Here is a 22056-nt window from a genome sequence, read left to right as displayed (position 1 = left end):
AGTTCATGAAATACACCACGGTTGTCTGTGAAAAAGGTAATAACCATATAAGCATGATCTGACATACTTACTTATGCAGCATTCAGGTGTGTAGATAATTAGACATTTTTTTTGCTCTCCGTAATGCACTTTTGCGCATGCGAGTCAGTTTAGGACCATGATCTGATATTGGCCAAATTTATAAGAGCAGTGTGAACAGCCATGCAAAAAAAATCAAATCTGAGAAAATATCTGATTTGAGCACTAAGCCTTGCAGTGTGAATGTAGCCTATGTTAGCTGACATATTAGAGTTGAGGGCTGGTCTTCAGATTAACTAGAAAATATGAAATTTTTATGTTAGCTGAGTAGCTGTATATAATCAAAGTAGGATTTATAAAAAAATACCATGATTTTTTTTAAATAATTTTTTAATAATATACATTTACATTCACATTTAGTCATTTAGCAGACGCTTTTATCCAAAACGACTTACAAATGAGGACAAGGAACAATTTACACAACTATAAGAGCAACAATGAATAAGTGTTATAGGCAAGTGTCAGGTCTGTAAAGTCTAAGTAGGAAAGTATTAGTAATTTTTTTTTTTTTTGAGTACAGTTAGTGGTATATTCAGAGAGGCAATTGCAGATTAGGAATTGAAGTGGAGACTAAATAGTTGAGTTTTTAGTCGTTTCTTGAAAACCGCGAGTGACTCTGCCGTTCTGATGCAGTTAGGGAGTTCATTCTACCAACTGGGCAGATTGAACGCTAGCGTTCGGGAAAGTGATTTCTTCCCTCTTTGGGATGGAACCACGAGGCGACGTTTATTCACAGAACGCAAGTTTCTGGAGGGCACATAGATCTGCAGAAGTGAGAGCAGATAAGAAGGAGCAAAGCCAGAAGTCGCTTTGTAGGCAAACATCAGAGCTTTGAATTTGATGCGAGCAGTAACTGGTAGCCAGTGCAAACGGATGAGCAGCGGAGTGACGTGCTCTTTTAGGTTCATTAAAGACCACTTGAGCTGCTGCGTTCAGAAGCAGCTGAAGAGGCTTGATAGAGTTAGCTGGAAGCCTCACTAGTAGAGAGTTGCAGTAATCCAGTATGGAGAGAACAAGAGCTTGAACAAGGAATTGAGCTGCATGTTCAGATAAGAAGGGTCGGATCTTTCTGATGTTATAGAGTGCGAATCTGCACGATCGAGCAGTTCTAGAAATGTGGTCAGAGAAGTTTAGTTGGTCATTAATCATTACTCCAAGGCTTTTCACCATTTTGGATGCAGTAATGGTTGCCCCATCCATCTGGATTGAAAAGTTATGGTGTAAAGTTGGGTTGGCAGAAACTACAAGCATTTCCGTTTTTGCGAGGTTAAACTGAAGATGATGATCTTTCATCCAGTGTGAAATGTCCAACAGGCAGGCTGAGATGTGAGCTGGAAACGAGGGATCATCAGGATGAAAAGAGAGGTATAGCTGGGTATCATCAGCATAGCAGTGGTAAGAGAATCCATGTTTCTGAATGACTGGTCCTAGAGATGTCGTGTAGATGGAGAAGAGAAGTGGCCCAAGAACCAAGAGCCTTGAGGTACCCCAGTGTTTAGATGCTGTAGGTCGGACCCCTCTCCCCTCCAAGACACCCTGAATAACCTGTCAGAGAGGCAAGATCTGAACCATTGTATAACAGTGCCCGCAACGCCCAGTGACTCAAGCGTAGATAGCAGGATCTGGTGGTTTACAGTGTCAAAAGCAGCTGACAAATCCAGCAAGAGGAGGACTGATGATTTTGAGTCTCCTTTAGCCAGTCTGAGATCCTCCACGACTGAGAGCAGGGCAGTCTCAGTTGAGTGGCCTTTCTTAAAGCCGGATTGCTTGTTGTCCATGAGATTGTTTTGAGTAAGACAGTCCAGGACTTGATTGAACACTTCTTTCTTCAGAATCTGGGCCATGAATGGAAGCAGGGATACCGGTCTGTAATTTTCAAGTAGCGTAGGGTCCAGGTTGGGTTTCTTTAGGGTTGGTTTCTTTAGGGTCCAGGTTGGGTTTCTGTAGTTTTCAAGTAGCGTATGGTCCAGGTTGGATTTCTTTAGCAGTGGGGTTACCCCAGCCTGTTTAAATGAAGTGGGGAATAAACCAGAGTAAAGAGATGTTTTAATTATGAGAGTCAGTGTTGGTATGACTGCAGGAGAGATGGCTTGCAAGAGATGAGAGGGAATGGGATCAAGTGGACAGGTGGTTGCATGGCTAGATAGCATGCGTTTGGACACCTCAGACTCAGAGAGCTGAGAAAAAGAGGTGAGTGTGTGTGGTTTTGGTGGTGTATCTTGCGTGTTTGTTGTAGAAGCAGCAAATTGAGCACTGATTTCTGCAGTTTTGGTGCAAAAGAATGTAGCAAAGTCATCAGTAGTAAGTGTGGAGGATGCGGGTGGAGGAGGAGGATAGGGGAGGGAGGAAAATGTTTTAAAAAGTAGGCAAGGATTAGTGGCATTGTTGATTTTCTGACGGAAATATGTCTACTTTGCAGAAGTAAGCTCAGCCGAGAAAGAATACAGAAGAGTTTGGTATGTTAAGAGTTGAGCAGGATTTTTAGTTTCCCGCCAAATTCTCTCTGCAGCCCGAAGTTATGAGCGATGCTCACGGAGAGCATCCGAGAGCCAGGGTGCAGGAGGACTGGCACGGGCTGGCCTGGATGCAAGAGGACATAATCTGTCTAGACATGATGCTAGTGTGGAGCAGAGTGTATCAGTGGCACTGTTCTTATCAAGTGCAGAGAGTTTGCAAGATGGAGGAAGAGAGTCTGAAACAATGGTGGATAGTCTATTGGGTGAGAGAGAGCGTAAGTTTCTGCGAAAGGCAACCAGTGTTGGAGTGTGTGGTGGCTCAGGAGTAATGTGGATGTTGAGGGACAGAAGGAAATGATCCGATATTTGTAGTGGAGTTACTAGTGTTTGATCAGCGAAGCAATGTCGTGTGTAAATAAGGTCTAGCTGATTACCTGATTTGTGGGTAGCAGAAGTAGGTGCTCTTTTGAGGTCAAAAGAGGCAAGCAGACCCTGAAATTCAGCAGCTTGCGGTCTCTCAATGTGAATGTTGGAGTCACCTAGCACCAACAAGGGAGTGTCATAATTAGAAAAAGATGAAAGAAGAACATCCAGTTCATCTAAGAAGTGACCTAATGTACCCGGTGGACGGTAGATGACAACCACATGTATGTAGAAGGGGTGGATAATGGTGACTGCATGGAATTCAAAGGAGCTGATTGTTGGCAGGGACGGAGTAAATTTCCATTCTTTGGAAATCAGTAGTCCACTCCCACCCCCTCTCCCTGTCTGACGAGGAGTATGGGAAAAAGAGTAATTAGCAGAAAGAGTAGCATGTGTAGCAGTGTCCTCCGGCCTCAACCAGGTCTCAGTTAGAGCCATGAGATTATAGTCAGAATATGTACCTATGGAGGTAATAAAATCTGCCTTGTTAACAGCTGATTGACAATTCCAGAGGCCCACGGAGAGAGAGATTTGTGAAATAGCAGATACATGTATTGAACGAAGGTTGTGAGGATTACGCCTGCAGCGTCCTTCCCGTGTTTTGCGAGTGTTAGTAACAACAGGAATTAGTAAACAGATAATAAAAGTGCAATGAAAACAAAAATAAGTGTAAAGATAAAGAAAAATAAGAAAGTAAAGTACTCAAGTGCTTTGTCGGTGTCTTTGCTCGGTGGAGTCACGCAGGTAGAGTCGATGGCGCAGGGGTAGAGTCGATGGCGAAGGTAGAGTCGATGGCGAAGGTAGACTCAATGGTCGAAGGTAGAGTCGATGGGGAAGGTAGACTCGATGGCGAAGGACGAGTCGATAGCGAAGGTAGACTGGATGGCGAAGGTAGACTGGATGGCGAAGGTAGAGTCGATGGCGAAGGTAGAGTCGATGGCGAAGGTAGATTCGATGGCGAAGGTAGAGTCGATGGTCTTTACACTCGTTGGTCTTCACACGAGGCGGTCTTCACACGAGGCTGCCGCGACCGCTGTCGCGGTGAGACTAGTTGCTTATATACACCCCAGAGCACTAGCTGATTGAATTCAGCTGGACATGCCTCGAGAGTAAAACAATGCCCGAAACTGCGGCGGACGACGCAAAACCGTCCGCGTTCGACACACAAGCTCTTATAGTAACCAAGGAAACAGTGGCTAAACTTTTCTAGTACTATACACAACTGAAAACAAGTTTAAATGTCCTATTTTGATTGTCCTAAATGTCCCTTTATTCATCAGGAGTCGCCACAGCAGAATGAACCGCCAACTTATCCAGCATATGTTTTAGGCAGCGGATACCCTTTCTAGCTGCAACCCAATACTGGGAAACACCCATACACTCTTGCATTCACACACATACACTACGACCAATTTAGGTTATTCAGTTGACCTATTCTGCATGTCTTGGATTGTGGTGGAAACCAGAGTAAAACATGCAAACATGCAAACTCCACACAGAAATGCCAACTGACCTAACCGGGGCACAAACCAGCAACCATCTTGCTGTGGGATGTGCTACCCACTGCATCATCATGACGCCTCCAGAGCGCTCTTATATAGATAGTTATGTTTATTATTTTTATTATATTATTATTTTAATCTTATTTATACAAAGTAGCAGATACATAAATGTGGGAGTGCTGATGTTGGACATTTGAATAATAAAATTTTCATGAGACTCAGAGAATGTGATGCTGTTTTTGTAGAGTTTAGTAACTCATGGTGAAAGGTAAAAGTCCTTGTGTTACGACCCTGGTCTAGGGCATCAAGGACATAATATAAAAATCATGCAACAAATAAAATCACTGTTAAGAACCCTTGGAGTCAGGTCCATTTATTTGTTTATTTATACACACCAAAAAATGTTATGCCAAATACTTAGGAGAGGACTCACAGAAAAAAATAATAAGCAAAATAGTATCCAAATACACCAGATAACAGAAATAAAAATACAAAAACTACTTCTATCTCCCTAACTATAATATATAAAAACAAGAAAAAAATATTAACAGAAAAATGTCGCGTCCAACCAAACTGCTTCTCACCGTGTAAATACAAAGTACAGTATTTACAATAGCAATAAACAAACCAAAAACAAAATAACATGAATGGGGGAACACGAATGATATAACATACAAAGTTAAGATTTATACACACACCCAAACAGAAATACACAATCAAAATAACACTTGCAGCTACATTTTTCTATAACACCAAATGCCAAACAACATGCCAACCAACTCGCTTTCTCCCTTCTTGCCCATTTTCCTTTTTTTAAAAGATGCCCTGGGTCACTCCATCCAATTCTAGGGCATGGCATTTGTGTAATTAGCCAGTGCAGAGGAAGAGAGAGAGAAGCCCCTTTCACACATACAGAACTTTCCGTAAAATTAACAGCAATTTTCCGGAAATGTCTGTATTTGTGAAAAGGCCCTTTTTAAAAATACCAGTAAATTTGTTTTGGCAATTTTCTGGAAAGAGAGTTTGTAACATTACTGGTAATTTGCCGGAATGCTGCTCTGTGTGAACAGAGAAAGAAAACTGCAGAAAAGAGCAAGTTCACGTATGTACTGACGTGAGACATCTACTCCAACCAACATTTAGACACATTCACATCCGCGCTGTTTATGAAAATAAAAGCCTCTGAATACTTTTCCAAACACATTTAACTAAAAGATGTTAGTCAGATGCAGCTGAAACGATGTCCACTGTGTAAAATGTGCTTGATAAGTTGGTGGTTCTTCCGCTGTGGCGAGCCCAGATTAATAAAGGGACTAAATCAAAAAGAAAACGAATGAATAAATGTTAGTCAGATAACGTTTCTATGTTCCTTCTTAATGCCAACAATGTAAATAGACATTGATAAAATGCTTTTGATAACCCTCTGTTTGACGTGTGTGCCCGTGAAGAAGTGCTGCAGTTAGCACCAGCACACGCACATATTATGTACATCTCTTCATGCGAAAGTATTCCTCCATATGTTTTCATCGAAGTTGTTCACAATACTTACTCTTCCGCAGAATTTGCAATGTAGTCAAATGTGTAAACATTTAGCTGTGGTTCGCACTTCTGCAGCTCTGTAACTTCGCAGTCTCTGCAGATGCAAGTAAGCTAAAAGTAAAACCATCAACAAAAGCCTGACTTCTTCTATGTTTACAAATACAAGCGCTGCTGTTCTGAGGCCATTTCTGAATAATGATGTCACAATTTACAGATATTTTGAAATGGCTGTGTAAATTATCTTTTCAGAAAAAATTCTGGAACATCCTTGCCTGCGTGAACAGCATTTTTGTTTATTATTTACCAGTAAAGTCATTACAGAAAGTCTCTGGATGTTTACCGCTATCGATGTGTGAAAGGGGCTAGAGAAAAACACACCTGCAATTGCAACTCTTGCAATTGTTAAATTTAATGTTAAATGTGTTAAAATTCCTAAAGGGATACCTTAAAAATGTAAATTCTCTCACCACTTACTCTCCCTTTACTTATCTCAAACCTGATTGGTCTTTTATTTAAACACAATAACATATTTTGAAGGAAGCTTGAAACATGTGACAATTGACTTCTGTAGTATTTGTTTTTCCCACTATTTAAGTCAATGGCGACAGGATTTCAGCTTTCTTCAGAATATGTTCTTTTGTGACTAATAGAATATGCTAAATCATAAAGATTTGGAACTACGTGAGGATAAGTAGTACAATATCAAACACTGGGCGACACAGTGGCTGAGTGGTTAACACTGTCGCCTCACAGCAAGATGGTCGCTGATTCAAGCTGCGGCTGGGTCAGTTGGCATTTTTGTGCGGAGTTAGCATGCTCTCGCTGTGTTTGTGCGTTTCCTCCGGGTGCTCCGGTTTCCCCCACAGTCCAAAGACATGCGCTATTGTTAAATTTGATTAACTAAATTGGCTGTAATGTATGTGGGAATGGGAGAGTGTATGTATGGGTGTTTCTCAGTGCTGGATTGCAGCAGGAAGGGCATCTGCTTTGTAAAACATATGCTGGATAAGATGGCGGATAATTGCGCTGTGGCGACCCCTAATAAATAAAGGGACTAAGTCGAAGGAAAATTAATGACTGAATATCAAACATCTACAAACATATATGAATAAACATCTCACCTTTAATTTATTTATGTACTGTATTCTCACCTTCAACATTCACATTTTTCGCAGAACAATAAAATGTTTAAACTTTTTGAAAAAAAAAAGCCAATGGGGTTCAAAACAACTTAATTATATATATATATATATATATATATATATATATATATATATATATATATATATATATATATATATATATATGCTTTTTTATTTAAAGAATATATATAAAGTATATATATATATATATATATATATATATATATATATATATATATATATATATATATATATATATATATATATATATATAAGACATGTATTGTGAAAAACATGGAGTGAATAAATTATAAATGACAAAATTGGTTTAAAATTGTCGATTCATTAAATTGAATTATCTTTTGATTTCATAATTTTTAATTAATTCAACATGTCAGATATTCTTACCTTATTGTGACCAACATATTATAATTTCATTTATTTAATTACTAGGCTGGCTGCTGTTATGCATAATTAAAATAAATTGTACTTACTAACTTTGTATAGCTAGACATTTTTGAAAATGAACAGTATATTCTGAAATAATTTGTACGAGTTCAGTTGTAGGAAAAGGTACGATTTTAAAATAGAGGCGTGGCATTCAACCCCACCCCTAACCCTAATCATCATTGGGTGATGAGCAAATCGTACTAAATTGTACGAATTAGATTGTACAAATTCATACGAATTAGTCACTAAATCAAAAGTTACAAAATGCCTTGAGATTGCGTTGACTAAATCATATCATCAATGTTTTCCTTTAACTTATGTCACAATACCAGTTTTCTCTGTTTAGTTGTATTAAGAATTAGTCATTCAGGTACACAGTTTTCCATAACAGCACATGGAAAGTTTTATTTAAATGTGGTGTACTCACCTTTTTTACTCACCCACAGTTGGGCATAAAAATGACACATGTCTGCAAATGTTTAAGAAACATGATGAATGCACAGACAAAATGCTAGAGTCAGTTTTTCTGCTTCGAAAATGTGCACCCCGTGTTGGAATAATACCTGTCAACCCTCCCGTTTTTCCTGGGATACTCCCGTATTTTACAGTTCTATCCCATTATCCTCCCGTAAAGGTATTTTCCCATATTTCTTCCGTTTTTACAGTCTTTCTCTGAAGGGTGGCAAATAAACATTAAAGAGCTGAGACTCCCTATAAGCTACCCATACCGCCGAACCACCAGGGGCCGCCTCTTGCTCTTAAATGCAAGTCTGGGGTACGTTTCCTAAATAATGCGTAACTTGCAGCTGAACTAATATAGTATGATGCATTGTTTGGGAAAAGAATGATGTAGTGACTAATGTTTCCCCAAAACTCATAGTTTCTCTGTCGCAGATCCATTGCTTGAACCATGTAAGTTATAACGTAAAACACCCATAATGATGCTCTAAACTGGGTGAAGTAACAACTTCTTTAGAGAAGAACCCCATACTTTCTTTGAGCAAATTATATTGTTTTACACAAACATGCATTTAAAATAAAATCCAATAACAGATTTGATAAAAACATGCACTCGCTTTCCATATTAATTGAAATATATGGCACATATAGGGCCTTTGTTTTCTTTACAAATATTATTGAGAATGACATACTCTATTCTTAAACATAAAATCACTTACAAAAGCTAACATTTATTCTAATATCAGATATAAATCACATAAATAAATAAATAAATAAAGAGGCGATTTATCAAGAAATAAAATTTTATAATTATTATGTATTAGAAATGGAAAAATCATACTTTAATAATATTATTAATTGATGTTGATGATAATTTATTATTAATATTATTATTATTATTATTATTATTATTATTAAGTAGGATATTGTTTATTTATTTATTGTTTTTTTAAAGTCTACTTTTACAATTTGACACTTGTAAACCACAGCAAAAGGTTCTAACCAGCAGGCCCCTGTCATATACAGGATACTTAATAAATAGCCTTCTATAAATGAAAAGAATTAACGCATACTTTTTTATTTTCACAAGCTTTTGAGACGTAACATAAATTCCGCTTTTAAATAATAGGTCACCTATAGCTTTCGCCATGAGGCTGTGTTCAAAATGACTTCAATGTTTTCAAAGTGCACTGTGATGGGAGCACAATGGGCTCTATGCACGGCGGCGCGTGACGCATTTCCGGTAAAATTTAAGACCCCGAGCCTACTTCCGCCGATCGTACAGTACAGTGCTACAACAGGAGCGCTACTGATAAAAACGAGTAATGTTTTGGACAGTTGTCTTAATGTTTTATGCCATTATAGCCCACTTATATATGTTTATGTCAGCTACATAAATATGACATCTAAACGTTTAAAAGTGTCATTTCAAAGACGTGAGAACAGTACTTGTAGATACCACTGCTGTGTTCAGCAATGCACAGCGTCAAAAATTGAACTCTTACCTTAGTTTCCACACGTTTCCAAAAGACAAAGTCGTGCAGAAGAGGTGGGTTGTTGATATTAAACGTGAGAATTTTACAGAAACAGAAAAAAACAAGAGTGTAGCTGACAATTTCAGTCTAGAAAACTGATCGAGGCTCGAGTGCCAACCGGATGCAGACATTTAAAGAAAGGAGCTTTTATGGCAAATAATAGTTATTTTCATTGCCTTTGAAGTAAAAAAAAATGAACATTAATATACATAAACATTTCTTAAGCTACTTTCTAAGTGCAATTTTTTAATTCAGAATAAAGACCTTTATTTTATTCACTGTACATATAAAATATAATTCACTGTATGTAATTTGAAATAAAAATTGTCAAAAAAATGTAACATTTTGAAAAAAATATTTTATTCAGATGAACAGAAAAAAATGACATTGAATCAGTTGTTTTCTTGAATCAGGTGCTTCTTCTGTAACTTGTGCATAGAGAGGTATTTGGGCTGATACGTATTAAATAAATAAATAAAATCACCCCTCTGTTTCATGGAACTTAACACATAATTGATCCATTCCAAACAATTGTTCATGTGACAACACACATTACACATTTCAGAGTAATGGGCTGTCTGGAAAAGCAAAGCAACCAAATATTTGCATATCCCACTCTCAGCCACACAAGAGCAGGAGCTATAAACTAGCAGACGATGGCATGGATCTTCTGACGGATGTCCGCTCCAGGATGAAGTAACACATAAAATTTTCTAGCTCTGAATCTCATAATGTTACCTAGAAAACAGAAACAAGAATATTAATAGGTTTTTAAAGAGAGTCATTAAAGGCAGTTCACTCAAAACTGAAAATTCTATTTCCTCATCCTTCACTTGTTCCCAACCTGTTTGAGTTTCTTTCTGATGTTTAACACAAACAAAAATACTTTGAAGAAAGCTGGAAACTTGCAACCACTGATATTCATAGTAGTTCTTTTTCATACTATGGAAGTCAATGGTTACAGGTTTTCAGCTTTCTTCAAAATATCTTCTTTTTAAAGGCATCTGCAGCAATATCATCAGATTAAACTACACAGTAAATAATTAATTTAAATTATTTAAAAGTAGCTCCCTTTAGTCACACTTTAAAATAAGGTTTCATTAATTAATGTATTTGCTCACTATTTAAATAACTATTTAATATTTAATAGTTAACATTGTTAAACTAATTTACTAATGAATAAAAATCCAAAGTCATGCTTGTTAACATTAGCTATTACATTGTGAGTTAACAAGCACAATGAATAAGCATTTGTTCATTAATGTAAAAAACTAATAAATATTGAAATAGACAAATTGTTGATGTGAAATTAACTAATGACACCTCATTGTTTTGGGTCACCCTCCCATTTAATTACAGTGTTATCGACTAAATAGAAAGCATGCTATCTACACTGTTACACTGCATCTGTCATCTCCAATGTTTCAGCAATAAATCTCAGCATTGACACAGTGCTATTTGTCTGTTGTGGATGGAACGGCATTGTATTATTTTATTCCTAATATATCTTGCTCAATAATCATGCTTACAAGCTAAGACAGCATCTTTGTTTCTGTAATTATCCGAACTGAACAGTGGTGGTCACTTTAGAACAGTAAAAGTATGAATGGGACAGAATTTCACATGTATGCTGTCCTACTCTCAGCTGGTGAGGAGACTCCGATTTCTTCATAGATCTATCGGTAGTAATGAGCTCTAACTGAGATCTTATTCCTGCCCTGTTTTTACCTGACACTTTGAGACAGAATTACATACACATATGATTATTTTTACTTACGTGATAAAGCTGCAGATGGACGGATCGTAAGAGTATTAACGCTAAAGTTAGCCTTCAGGCTAGCTGAACTTACCTTCATAATTGCACAGGTAGGAAGATGCATACAACTTGAAACCCTTCTCAAGCTTTGCTCTGCGGTGTTGTAGAGCACATCCGGACAAGCATTTGCACATCGTTGACCATAATTTACTCGCAAACAGCGAGTAAATATTGACGACTCTGCCATAATACTGTTTACCTTTGCTTAAAATCACCCAGACCGGAAGCTGGACCGCGGCCTTAGACAAAACGCGGAAGTAATGCGTGCATATAGCCCATTGTAAACATATAGATTGCTAAAACTGAACTGTAAAAATAGTTTGAAAGCAAATTACACCTAAGAGAGATAACGTTAATGCATTTTTATTTTTCATATTTCAATATTCAACTTTGAATGTTAGTGTTTTAAATGAATTAACAAACTATGTTTGTGACGACGAAACTTGGGACCTTAGTTGGCTAACAATGGTTTTGGGAAACGCACCCCTGTTCTGTGCTTTCACTTTGTTTAGGCATGAAAACACTTTGAAATAAATATAAAACGGCGGGTTTCTCTCTCTCTTTTTTATTACAGGTGCTATCTCCCCTTCACATGCAATAATTAAAAGAGTCATATACCGGTGCATGACTGTCAGCTGATGCGCTCCATAGTGATAAGTAGATGCTGTTTCCCCAACGGATTTTTTACTATTGATTTGAAGCGGAGCAAAGGTCTGGGTTTTGGGTGAGTTTTTAAACAGTCATATACACCTAATTATTCATAAAAATCGATCTTGGTGGGGTTTTTTTTTCAAACACAACTTATTTTATCGTAAATGAGCATAAAGTTGGGAAAGCAATCGAAAACTTTCATTGTAATGTTAGATGTGTGCATTTTTAAAGTGACACTTGTTTAATGCAATGAAATAATGAAAAAAAAATCATTGATTTCGAAATCAAAAAATTAATTCATTGCATTCATGCTACTCTTTGCTTCTAATCAGAATGTGTAAGTTATACAGTGAAGAAAATATTAATGAGATTTGATAGCTTGATTCTATTTCATTATAATAGCTATTCATTTTAATAAGCTAAACTGTTTGCTAATTTATTTGCTGCTAATGTATACTACTTATTTTGTTTTTTGTAAATAATAATAGTAATAGTAATAATAATATTAAAAAAAAAACTTGTTACTGACCATTTAACTGTTTATTTACAATGAAACAGCTCCAAAAGAGCATATTTAGTAATTTGAGGATTTTTTTGAAGGAGGGGTCAGGGGAATCCCTTATTATGGTGGGCATATCCCTTTTCACATCCCAATGTTGACAGGTTCCATCCCAATGGAGGCTGCTTTATTGTATGCAGTCATAGTAAAAATGTGACCACCGGAGGACAGAGACAACCTCGAAAATAAGACAGATTCAGAGTTTAAAAATCACATTAGGTGGTTTTTAATTAGCAAATATTATAAATATTACAAACGTAACCATTAGCTGAGCAGCATGCATTGTAACACTGTGTCCCAACAACATGGAACGGTGGTCCCAGTAGCAGGCTACTTGGACACAGAGCAGGGTCTGATTAGCCTCGGTCTGGTCACCTGGAGGAGGGTGTCTGTTGCAAGACCTGAAACACACCGTGAGTCCAAGAAAACAACACTGATGATGTGCCCAAGGTTTGTGTATCAGAAGATTTTTCTGTAACTGAAAATTCTAGGAGCAGCAGTGACAACCAGGAACAGACTGGGAGACGACCATGAAGAGTATGGTGACAGCTGGAGAGACAGATGACTGCCGGAAAGATGGCAACTCGGGGTGTAGAGGGTTGGCAGTCCCCAAACAACTTCTTCTGTGAGAAGAAACCCAAAGCAAGCTACAAAACCTACAAAGGAAAGATACCCCCAGCGATGCCCGAGGGGGTTAAGCACCCCAATAGGACGGACCTGAGAACAACGATACAGGACAACAGAACAACAACAGTACAGTGCATCTGCGGCAAGAGCTACAAGAATGAGAGGGGAATCCTTCAAAGCAGGATGAGATGCCTGAAAGCAGAAGAGACAGACGACACATCATGCAGAAGTTACAACTTCTGGTAAGACGCAGGAGGCGCCAGGCCCAGAGGCAACCCACAGTGCCTAGAGCCTCTTAGTGTCGCTTAGTGCCGCTCGCCTGCCACTTAAAGCTGCCCTAAAAGTGACAGCAGCTCATTATAGTCTACAAAGCCCCCAAAGTTAGCAAGTGGCAGTTACAATAACTCACTGCGTTCCTTTGTTCCTCCTCAAATAAAGCTGAGTGGCTCCAGTTCGACAAGGACGTGAATTAGATCCTGGAAGTGACAGGCAAGGGGGGTGTGGACCAGCGACTGTTAACAATGACCACACCCATAGTGAACATTGCAGCTGAGCAATTCAGAACTGTGACACCCAAACCCACTCCATCGGAGTGGCCACTTATTCTGACCTGAACAGAGAACGACCGTTAGGGCCTTGCAATGCACTGCTGACACCACCTGAGCCCACATCAGAGTTCAACCTGAAGGAACCCTGCCGCAGTGAAGTAGTGAGGAGAGCAAGGTCAAGCTCAGGACCAGGCCCGAGTGAAATGCCTTACAAGGTATATAAGAACTGCCAAAATCTTCTACACAGGCTCTGGAAGGCTCTGATAATCATCTGGAGAAGAGGGAAGATTGGCCAGCCATGGAGGTATCAGGAGGAAGTGTACATCCCAAAAGAGGAGAAGTTTGAGAATATCAACCAGTTTCGGGTCATCTCCTTGCTCAGTGTGGAAAATCAGGGCTCCCTGAAAAATTTAAGGCTTGGATATACCAACATGGAATTCTCCCAAGACTCCTCTGGCCCTTGCTAATGTATGGAATCCCCATTATTGTGGTTTTAAGGTTTTGAGCAAAAGGTGAGCAGCTATCTACGCAGATGGGTGGGATTACCATGCAGCCTAAGTAACATCACTCTGTATGGAAACATAAACAAGCTTACACTTCCTTTTGGTTCAGTCAGGGAGGAGTTCCTTGTGGCACGAACATGGGAACATCTGCAGTATTCTGGATCCAGAGATTCGAAAATATCCGGGGCAGGGATTGTCGCCAGGACAGGGAGAAAGTGGAGAGCAGCAGAGGCAGTCGAACAAACGGAAACCCAGCTAAAGCACAAGGCCATCCTGGAGGCAGTAGCACAAGGAAGAGCTGGACTTAAGAGCCTAGCAGCAACCTGGTACGACTTGGCCAGCGGGAGGGAGAGGCAGAGTCTGGTGCAGAAGGAGGTGTTTGCTTCAGTTGAGGAGGAGAGAACCAGCAGAGCAGTGGCCATGCGGCAGCAAGGTGCTTGGATGAAGTGTTTGGACTTGCTATTTACTCGCAATTTAAATCTTAATCATAAAATTCTTCCTCATTCGCTAAGTATTTGTCTCTCCTACTCAGGGTGACCAAACCCTTAATACATTTATACAAACAAAACTGCTTTAAAAACGGTCTGTCCCTCGAGCATCCGCCTGTTGTTTGTAGCTTAGCCTGCTAGCGCCGCTGGTCAGCTAAAGCTACCGACCTCTTTTCTCATACACGTTTGACTTACTGGCTTTGCTCTTTACCCCGTAAAATGTCGCTTCCGTCTCTGTCCTTGTGTGCAGGAGAAGCATCGATGGAGGCGTTGGAGCTGGAGCTGGAAGAAGTGGAGTCCCAGATTCGCGCGCTGGTGGTAAGAAGGTCGCTGCTACGGGAACAACTCCGTGTTGTACCTAATGCTAAGGCCGTCTCATCACCTAAGGTACGTGGAAATTACAACCACATCATTTCCTCTACCTCAACCCCGCGTCCTTCTCTGTCCAGGCCCAGCGCACCCGGGGCGCGGCTCAGCCAGGCGTCGTTCACGCCGATACCCGGCTACCACGGCGCCTGGGTGCAGCCGCGCAAGGTGCTTCCCAGATCCCGGGGCAGAACGTCTCCTCCTGTGTTCGAGATCTCCACGGAGAACCGCTTCTCCCCTCTCCGCGAGTCGGGTCCCGATGTGGCCATCATCGGTGACTCGATCGTTCGTCACGTCCGTGCCGCCTCCTCAAAAGGTAATAAAGTACGTACTTTCTGCTTTCCTGGTGCCCGTGTGAGAAATATTTCTACACAGATTCCAACCATCCTGGGCGCTGCCGAGAGCCCTGGTGCCGTTGTCCTCCACGTGGGGACAAACGACACCGGGCTCCGGCAGTCGGAGATCCTGAAGAAGGACTTCAGGAGCCTGATCGAGACGGTTCGACGCACCTCGCCCGCCACGCAGATCATCGTTTCTGGGCCGCTTCCTACCTACCGCCGAGGAAATGAAAGGTTCAGTAGACTTTTAGCTCTGAATGAATGGCTAATAACATGGTGTAAAGAACAAAAATTGCTCTTTGCTAATAACTGGAATCTTTTCTGGGAGCGTCCTAGGCTCTTCCGTCCTGACGGCCTGCACCCCAGTCGAGCCGGAGCTGAACTCCTGTCGGACAACATCTCCAGACTACTTCGCACCATCTGACTAGCAGGTAAAAATTCACACTATAGCCACCTAGACTCTTGTTCACCCCACTTAAACATCAGTAACGCATATCTGGCGAATCCTATAGAGACTGTGTCTGTTCCTCGTATTATTAGATTAAGAAATAAACGTACTGTGTGCTCCAGAAAAAATCTATTAAGAATCAAACCAGAAAAACCAGTAGAAAGTGAAAATACAAATTTCGTAAAACTTGGTCTCCTAAACATCAGGTCACTTGCACCTAAAGCACTTATCATTAATGAAATAATAACAGAAAACAATCTTAATGCACTCTGTCTCACTGAAACCTGGCTGAAACAAAATGACTATATTAGCTTAAATGAAGAAACTCCTCCAGGATTCTTATATAAACATGAGGCTCGTCAAACTGGTCGTGGTGGTGGAGTTGCATCAATCTTTAGTGATTTCCTTAATATTAAACAGAGAAACGGACTTATGTTTAGCTCCTTTGAAGTATTATCGCTTAATGTTCAGCTTCCAGATACTATACAAAAACCTATGTTATCTCTCGCTTTAATCACCATATATAGACCCCCAGGACCCTATGTCAAATTTCTAAAAGAATTTTCTGATTTTATTTCTGACTTACTAGTCAAAACTGATAAAATGCTAATTGTAGGTGACTTTAACATCCACATAGATGACGCTAATGATACATTAGGGCTCGCGTTTATGGATTTAATACACTCACTTGGGATAAAGCAAAACGTTGTGGGTCCAACCCATCGCTTAAAGCATACATTAGATCTAATTCTGTCTTATGGAATCGAGGTTATTGACGTAGACATTATACCACAAAGTGATGATATTACAGATCACTACCTCTTACTATATAAGCTGTGTTTACCTGAAATCAGCAAACCCGCTCCAATACTCCGCCCTAGTAGAACTATTGTTCCGTCAACTAAAGATGAATTTATCAATAACTTACCTGATCTTTCTCTATTTCGTAATGCACCCGCAAACTCAAATGATCTTGATGTAGTAACCAGCAGTATGGATGCCATCTTTACTAGCACACTAAATACTGTGGTACCCATCAAATTAAAAAAGGCTAGAGAGATTAAAACTATACCATGGTATAATAGTCATACTCGTGCGCTCAAAACAGCTACCCGCGCCCTGGAACGTAAATGGAAAAAAACTAATTTAGAGGTCTTTAGAATTGCGTACAAAGACAGTATGTCCAGCTATAGGAGGGCTCTAAAATCTGCCGGGACCGAGCACCTGCGCAAACTGATAGAAAATAATCATAACAATCCTAGATTTTTATTTAACACCATCTCTAAATTAGCTAATAATCGGTCATCCTTGGAACAAACTACTCCACCGCAAATTAGTAGTGATGACTTCATGAATTTTTTCAGTAATAAAATAGAAGGCTTTAGACAAAAAATAGGAGATGCCAAACTTTCTGCACCGGCTTATACTCCAAATCCTATAAATATTTCATTAAATCATAATAATAACCTACACTGCTTCAAAATCATAGAACAGGAAGAGCTAGATAAAATTATAAATAGCTCTAAACCAGCTACGTGTATGCTGGACTCAATTCCAACTAAATTACTGAAAGAGCTGCTACCTGCTATAGGAGAACCTCTTCTTAACATTATCAACTCTTCTTTATCTATAGGCCATGTTCCAAACTCTTACAAGCTAGCTGTTATTAAGCCTATTATTAAGAAACCGCAACTAGACACCAACAACTTAGCTAACTATAGGCCTATTTCAAATCTTCCATTTATGTCTAAAATACTAGAAAAAGTTGTTTCCACTCAATTATGCTCTTTTCTGCAGACGAACAATATTTTTGAAGTGTTTCAGTCAGGTTTCAGGGCTCACCACAGTACAGAAACCGCCTTAGTGAAAATAACCAATGATTTACTCTTAGCTGCTGACCGAGGGTGCGTCTCGCTATTAGTTTTACTCGATCTTAGTGCGGCATTTGATACCATAGACCACAATATCCTCATAAATCGCTTAAAGTCTACAGGTGTCCAGGGACAGGCTCTACAATGGTTTAAGTCATACTTAACTGACCGCTACCAGTTTGTGAATATTAATGGACAGCCTTCACAAATCTGCCCAGTAAAGTATGGGGTGCCTCAAGGATCAGTTTTAGGCCCTTTACTGTTTACAATTTATATGCTACCTCTGGGAGACATTATTAGAAGACATGGGATCAGCTTTCACTGCTATGCAGATGATACTCAATTATATATTTCAACTAAACCTGACGAGACGTCTGAACTTTCTAAACTAACTGAGTGTTTCAAAGACATCAAAGACTGGATGACCAACAATTTTCTTCTCTTAAACTCAGACAAAACAGAATTATTACTTATTGGGCCTAAATCTTGCACACAGCAGATCTCGCAACTCAATTTACAATTAGAAGGATACAAAGTTAGCTTTAGCTCTAATATAAAAGATCTGGGTGTCATATTTGACAGCAATCTAACTTTTAAAAACCATATATCCCATGTCACTAAAACTGCCTTCTTTCATCTGAGAAATATCGCTAAATTACGAAATATGCTATACATCTCAGATGCAGAAAAGCTAGTCCATGCTTTTATGACTTCGAGACTGGATTACTGTAATGCTCTATTTGCTGGCTGCCCAGCATCCTCTATTAACAAACTTCAATTAGTACAAAATGCAGCAGCCAGAGTTCTGACCAGGTCTAGAAAATATGATCATATCAGCCCAATTTTATCCTCCTTACACTGGCTGCCTGTTAAGTTTCGTATTGAATTTAAAATATTACTTCTCACCTATAAAGCTCTAAATAATCTAGCTCCTGTTTATCTAACCAACCTTCTGTCTCGCTACAAACCAACTCGCTCTTTAAGATCTCAAAATTCAGGGCTTCTGGTAGTACCTAGAATAGCAAAATCAAGTAAAGGAGGTCGAGCCTTCTCTTTCATGGCTCCTACACTCTGGAATAGCCTTCCTGATAACGTCCGAGGCTCAGACACACTCTCCCAGTTCAAAACTAGATTAAAGACCTATCTGTTTAGTAAAGCATACACTCAATGCATCACCTAGCGGGTTCCACACTGGCTCCTACATCTTGCTTATATACACTATGAACAGCAGCTACGCTAATTATTTTCTTTATTCTCTATTTTCACCTGGGGATACTCATCCCGAGGTCCTCAGATTATGCGGAGTCACTGATTGGATCCAAGACCAGCGACGTGATGATCCCAAGGATTCCATATCCGGGACCAGGCCATATCCTGAGCTGCTGCTGCGCTGATGGTCGTGGGGAGTGGAGAACATGAGTCTGATTCCAGCGACGCTCCAGGGACAGACGAGTCTTCGCTGAGGCCATCTTCCAGCCTAAACCACGGCGATTGAAGCTCTGCACAAGACTTTTGGCCAGCGGAGAAATTAAAATGGTCGTGCCCAACTGAGTCTGGTTCTCTCAAGGTTTTTTTTCTTCACTCCCATCAGGTGAAGTTTTTTTTCCCTCTCCGCTGTCGCCACTGCCTCGCATGGTTCAGGATTGGTAGAGCTACGCATCGATGAATTGGCTCTTCAGTGTTTGAACTCTCAGTAATGATTAAATCACACTGAACTGAGCTAAACTGAACTGAACTTAAACACTAAAAACTGAACCACACTGTTCCAGTTACTGAACCACACTGTTCCAGTTACTATGACCATTTATGTGAAGCTGCTTTGACACAATCTACATTGTAAAAGCGCTATACAAATAAAGCTGAATTGAATTGAATTGAAGTGGGAGCAGACGATGGAGTGGAATGTCACATGGAAGGACATCTGGACATGGAACCCCCTGAGAATTAGGTTCTTGATCCAAGGGGTCTACGACACTCTTCCCAGCCCATCGAACCTGTACATAGGGGACAGAGTAGAGACACCTGCATGTCCGCTGTGTTTTAAGGCAGGGACACTAGAGCATATCTTGAGCAGCTGCTCCAAGGCACTAGGTGAAGATCGGTATCTATGGAGACACAATCAGGTCTTAAATCTAAAGCTGAGGCAATCAGCAAGGGGATCAAGGACAGCTGATACCGCCAAGCCACACCCAGGGTCATTCAGTTCATCAAGGAAGGACAAAGGGCAGAAAGAACAGCAAAGAGCTGTACTGCTGGGTTGCTCTCCATGGCCTGAGACTGGGTGATGTCAGTTAAAGATTCCACCACACATCACCCCGTCTACATTGAGACCTGACATAATCTTAGTCTCTGTGGCCACAAGGCAATTATTCCTGCTGGAGCTAACTGTGCCCTGGGGGGAGATGATGATGGAGGCTCAGGAGAGGAAGAAGGGAAAACACCAAGAGTGGAGCAGTGTCAGACAAATGGATGGAGTACCAGGTGCATGCCAGTGAAAGTGGGCAGTAGGGGATTTGCGAGCTGCACCCTGAGCAAGGCCTATGATACACTTAAATAATATAATAACAATAGAATAGAACAATAGAATATAATAATAATATAATAAATAACAGGCACAGACCGAAGAAGAGCCATAAGTAACAAAGTGGAGGCACCGGAGAAAGCATCCAGATGGCTCTGGTTGAAGAGGGGGGAACGGTGGGTGCAGTAGCATGCCACTTGGACACAGGCCGGGGTCTGATCAGCCTTGGTCGGGTTGCCTGGAGGAAGGTGTCTGTTGCAAGAGACTGATAATGTGTCCAAGGTTCATGAATCAGACGATGTTTCTGTAACCAGTCACAGTCAAGTCATCTCTGCGTCTTAAGTTCACCGTCATACATGGGGAACTACTGGACAAACTGGTAACAGTGGAAAAGCCGTCAACACGGAGGTAAGTGGTCAGCTAGCAGGCCCTGATTAAGAATTCAGAGGCCCCCTACCTGGTCGCACCCCTATTGTTAAATAAAAAAATAAGAATAACATAATATTTTTTAAATAAAATTGACCTATAATGTATTGCCCGCATTTTTAAAGTAAATTATTTACAGTACATATATTTCAAGTCTAGGTTTAACAAATTTTTAAAGCATTTAAAGCACACTTTGAAAAAAAAATACTAATACTGTCACATCCATCAGTGACCACCTGAGGGCGCTGTAGTGCATCAGGACTCAGTTAGCACTACAGCATCCCAGAAAACTACATTCTCATACATACCACGCGCATACACCGGAACACCTACACTGACCTGTCATCTCATCTGTTTTGTGTTACCGTTAATTATCTGGACTATTTATAACACCATTCCACCTCTGTCTTGCATCGCGTCGTTTGTCTTCCTTGTCCGAGTATCGAGTAAGTCTAAGATTCCGAGTTTGTTATTCTGATCCTGTTCTTGTATTTTGCATTAGTCTAGTTCGTGTGTCATTTGTCTAGTCTGTTTTCTAATTAGGTTTAGTTGTTTGAGTTTGTTTTTCCTGAGCCTCGTCTCTGATTTAGTTTCTGGTTTTGTCGTTTATTTGTTACTTTGTATTCTTATCACCTTGTTGGTTGCACTGTAAATTAAAAATCTGCACTTGGATCCGCACCTTTTTGTTTCTTGTTTTGATCACGCTAAAACGTGACAAATACAAATAGTGAAATTAAATGGATTTTAATATATTTGTTCAAGTTCACTGAAGCAGTACAAAAATTATATTTAAGGGTATTTTTAATGTATAACTTCTACAAACTTATATTGCATATGGTTTGGATATAACACCTCACCAATACAGTTCTACATATCTGAGTCTTCTATAATACATACACTTATTAATGATTCCTACTTGTCTTCCTCATGATGAAGACTAGGCAAAATCTGATATGTAGTAGGGTGGGAAAGAAAAATTAGTTTATCAGACGCTGGATTTGAACCAGGTTCATGATCGCGTCAATACAAGTTGCCATGCATTTTACGAACTACGCCATTGTCACGCTTTTTAGTGTAGTCTCTGTCAATGAAACGGTGATGGCCGGGAATCAGTCAATTAGCTTATTCCAACTAGGTGCACTATTTCCATTGAGACTAAATAGACAAGTGCGCACGGGCCCCTGGGCCTGTGCCCATAATGCCCATTGGTTAATCTGGCCCTGTCAGCTGGTAGCGTGAACAGAAACAGAAGCTTATATAAGAAGCTTTATACAGGGGTCCATTTTTACAATGAGCCAGTGTTTGATTTT

General features: G+C 39.9%; 1 protein-coding gene and 1 long non-coding RNA gene across 3 annotated transcripts; one reads left to right on the top strand and one right to left on the bottom strand.

Annotated features, from left to right (window-relative positions):
* Positions 1-9922: 9922 nt before the first annotated feature.
* LOC147837858 (uncharacterized) lies at positions 9923-11646 on the bottom strand. Its single transcript, XR_015526606.1, has 2 exons — positions 11435-11646; positions 9923-10322 (listed from the first exon to the last, which is right to left on the bottom strand). It is a non-coding gene; the product is annotated as an uncharacterized LOC147837858 (long non-coding RNA).
* Positions 11647-14889: 3243 nt separating this feature from the next.
* LOC147837857 (uncharacterized) lies at positions 14890-19674 on the top strand. Of its 2 annotated transcripts, none has more exons than XM_087312480.1 (2): positions 14890-14925; positions 15027-19674. In XM_087312480.1, exon 2 carries the CDS (start codon positions 15038-15040, stop codon positions 15902-15904), a length of 867 nt encoding a protein of 288 aa, XP_087168606.1. In that variant the 5' UTR covers positions 14890-14925; positions 15027-15037; the 3' UTR covers positions 15905-19674. The 2 variants fall into 2 exon arrangements, with proteins under 2 accessions (XP_087168606.1, XP_087168607.1); XM_087312481.1 differs by having other exon boundaries at positions 14890-15714; positions 15817-19674.
* Positions 19675-22056: the final 2382 nt, after the last annotated feature.

Source organism: Danio rerio, chromosome 25 (genome assembly GCF_052040795.2).
Source record: "Danio rerio strain M-AB ecotype USA chromosome 25, GRCz13ab, whole genome shotgun sequence".
Taxonomy (NCBI): domain Eukaryota; kingdom Metazoa; phylum Chordata; class Actinopteri; order Cypriniformes; family Danionidae; genus Danio; species Danio rerio.
The sequence above is the reverse complement of the archived record's forward strand: the minus strand, read 5'-3'. Positions and strand labels throughout refer to the sequence as shown.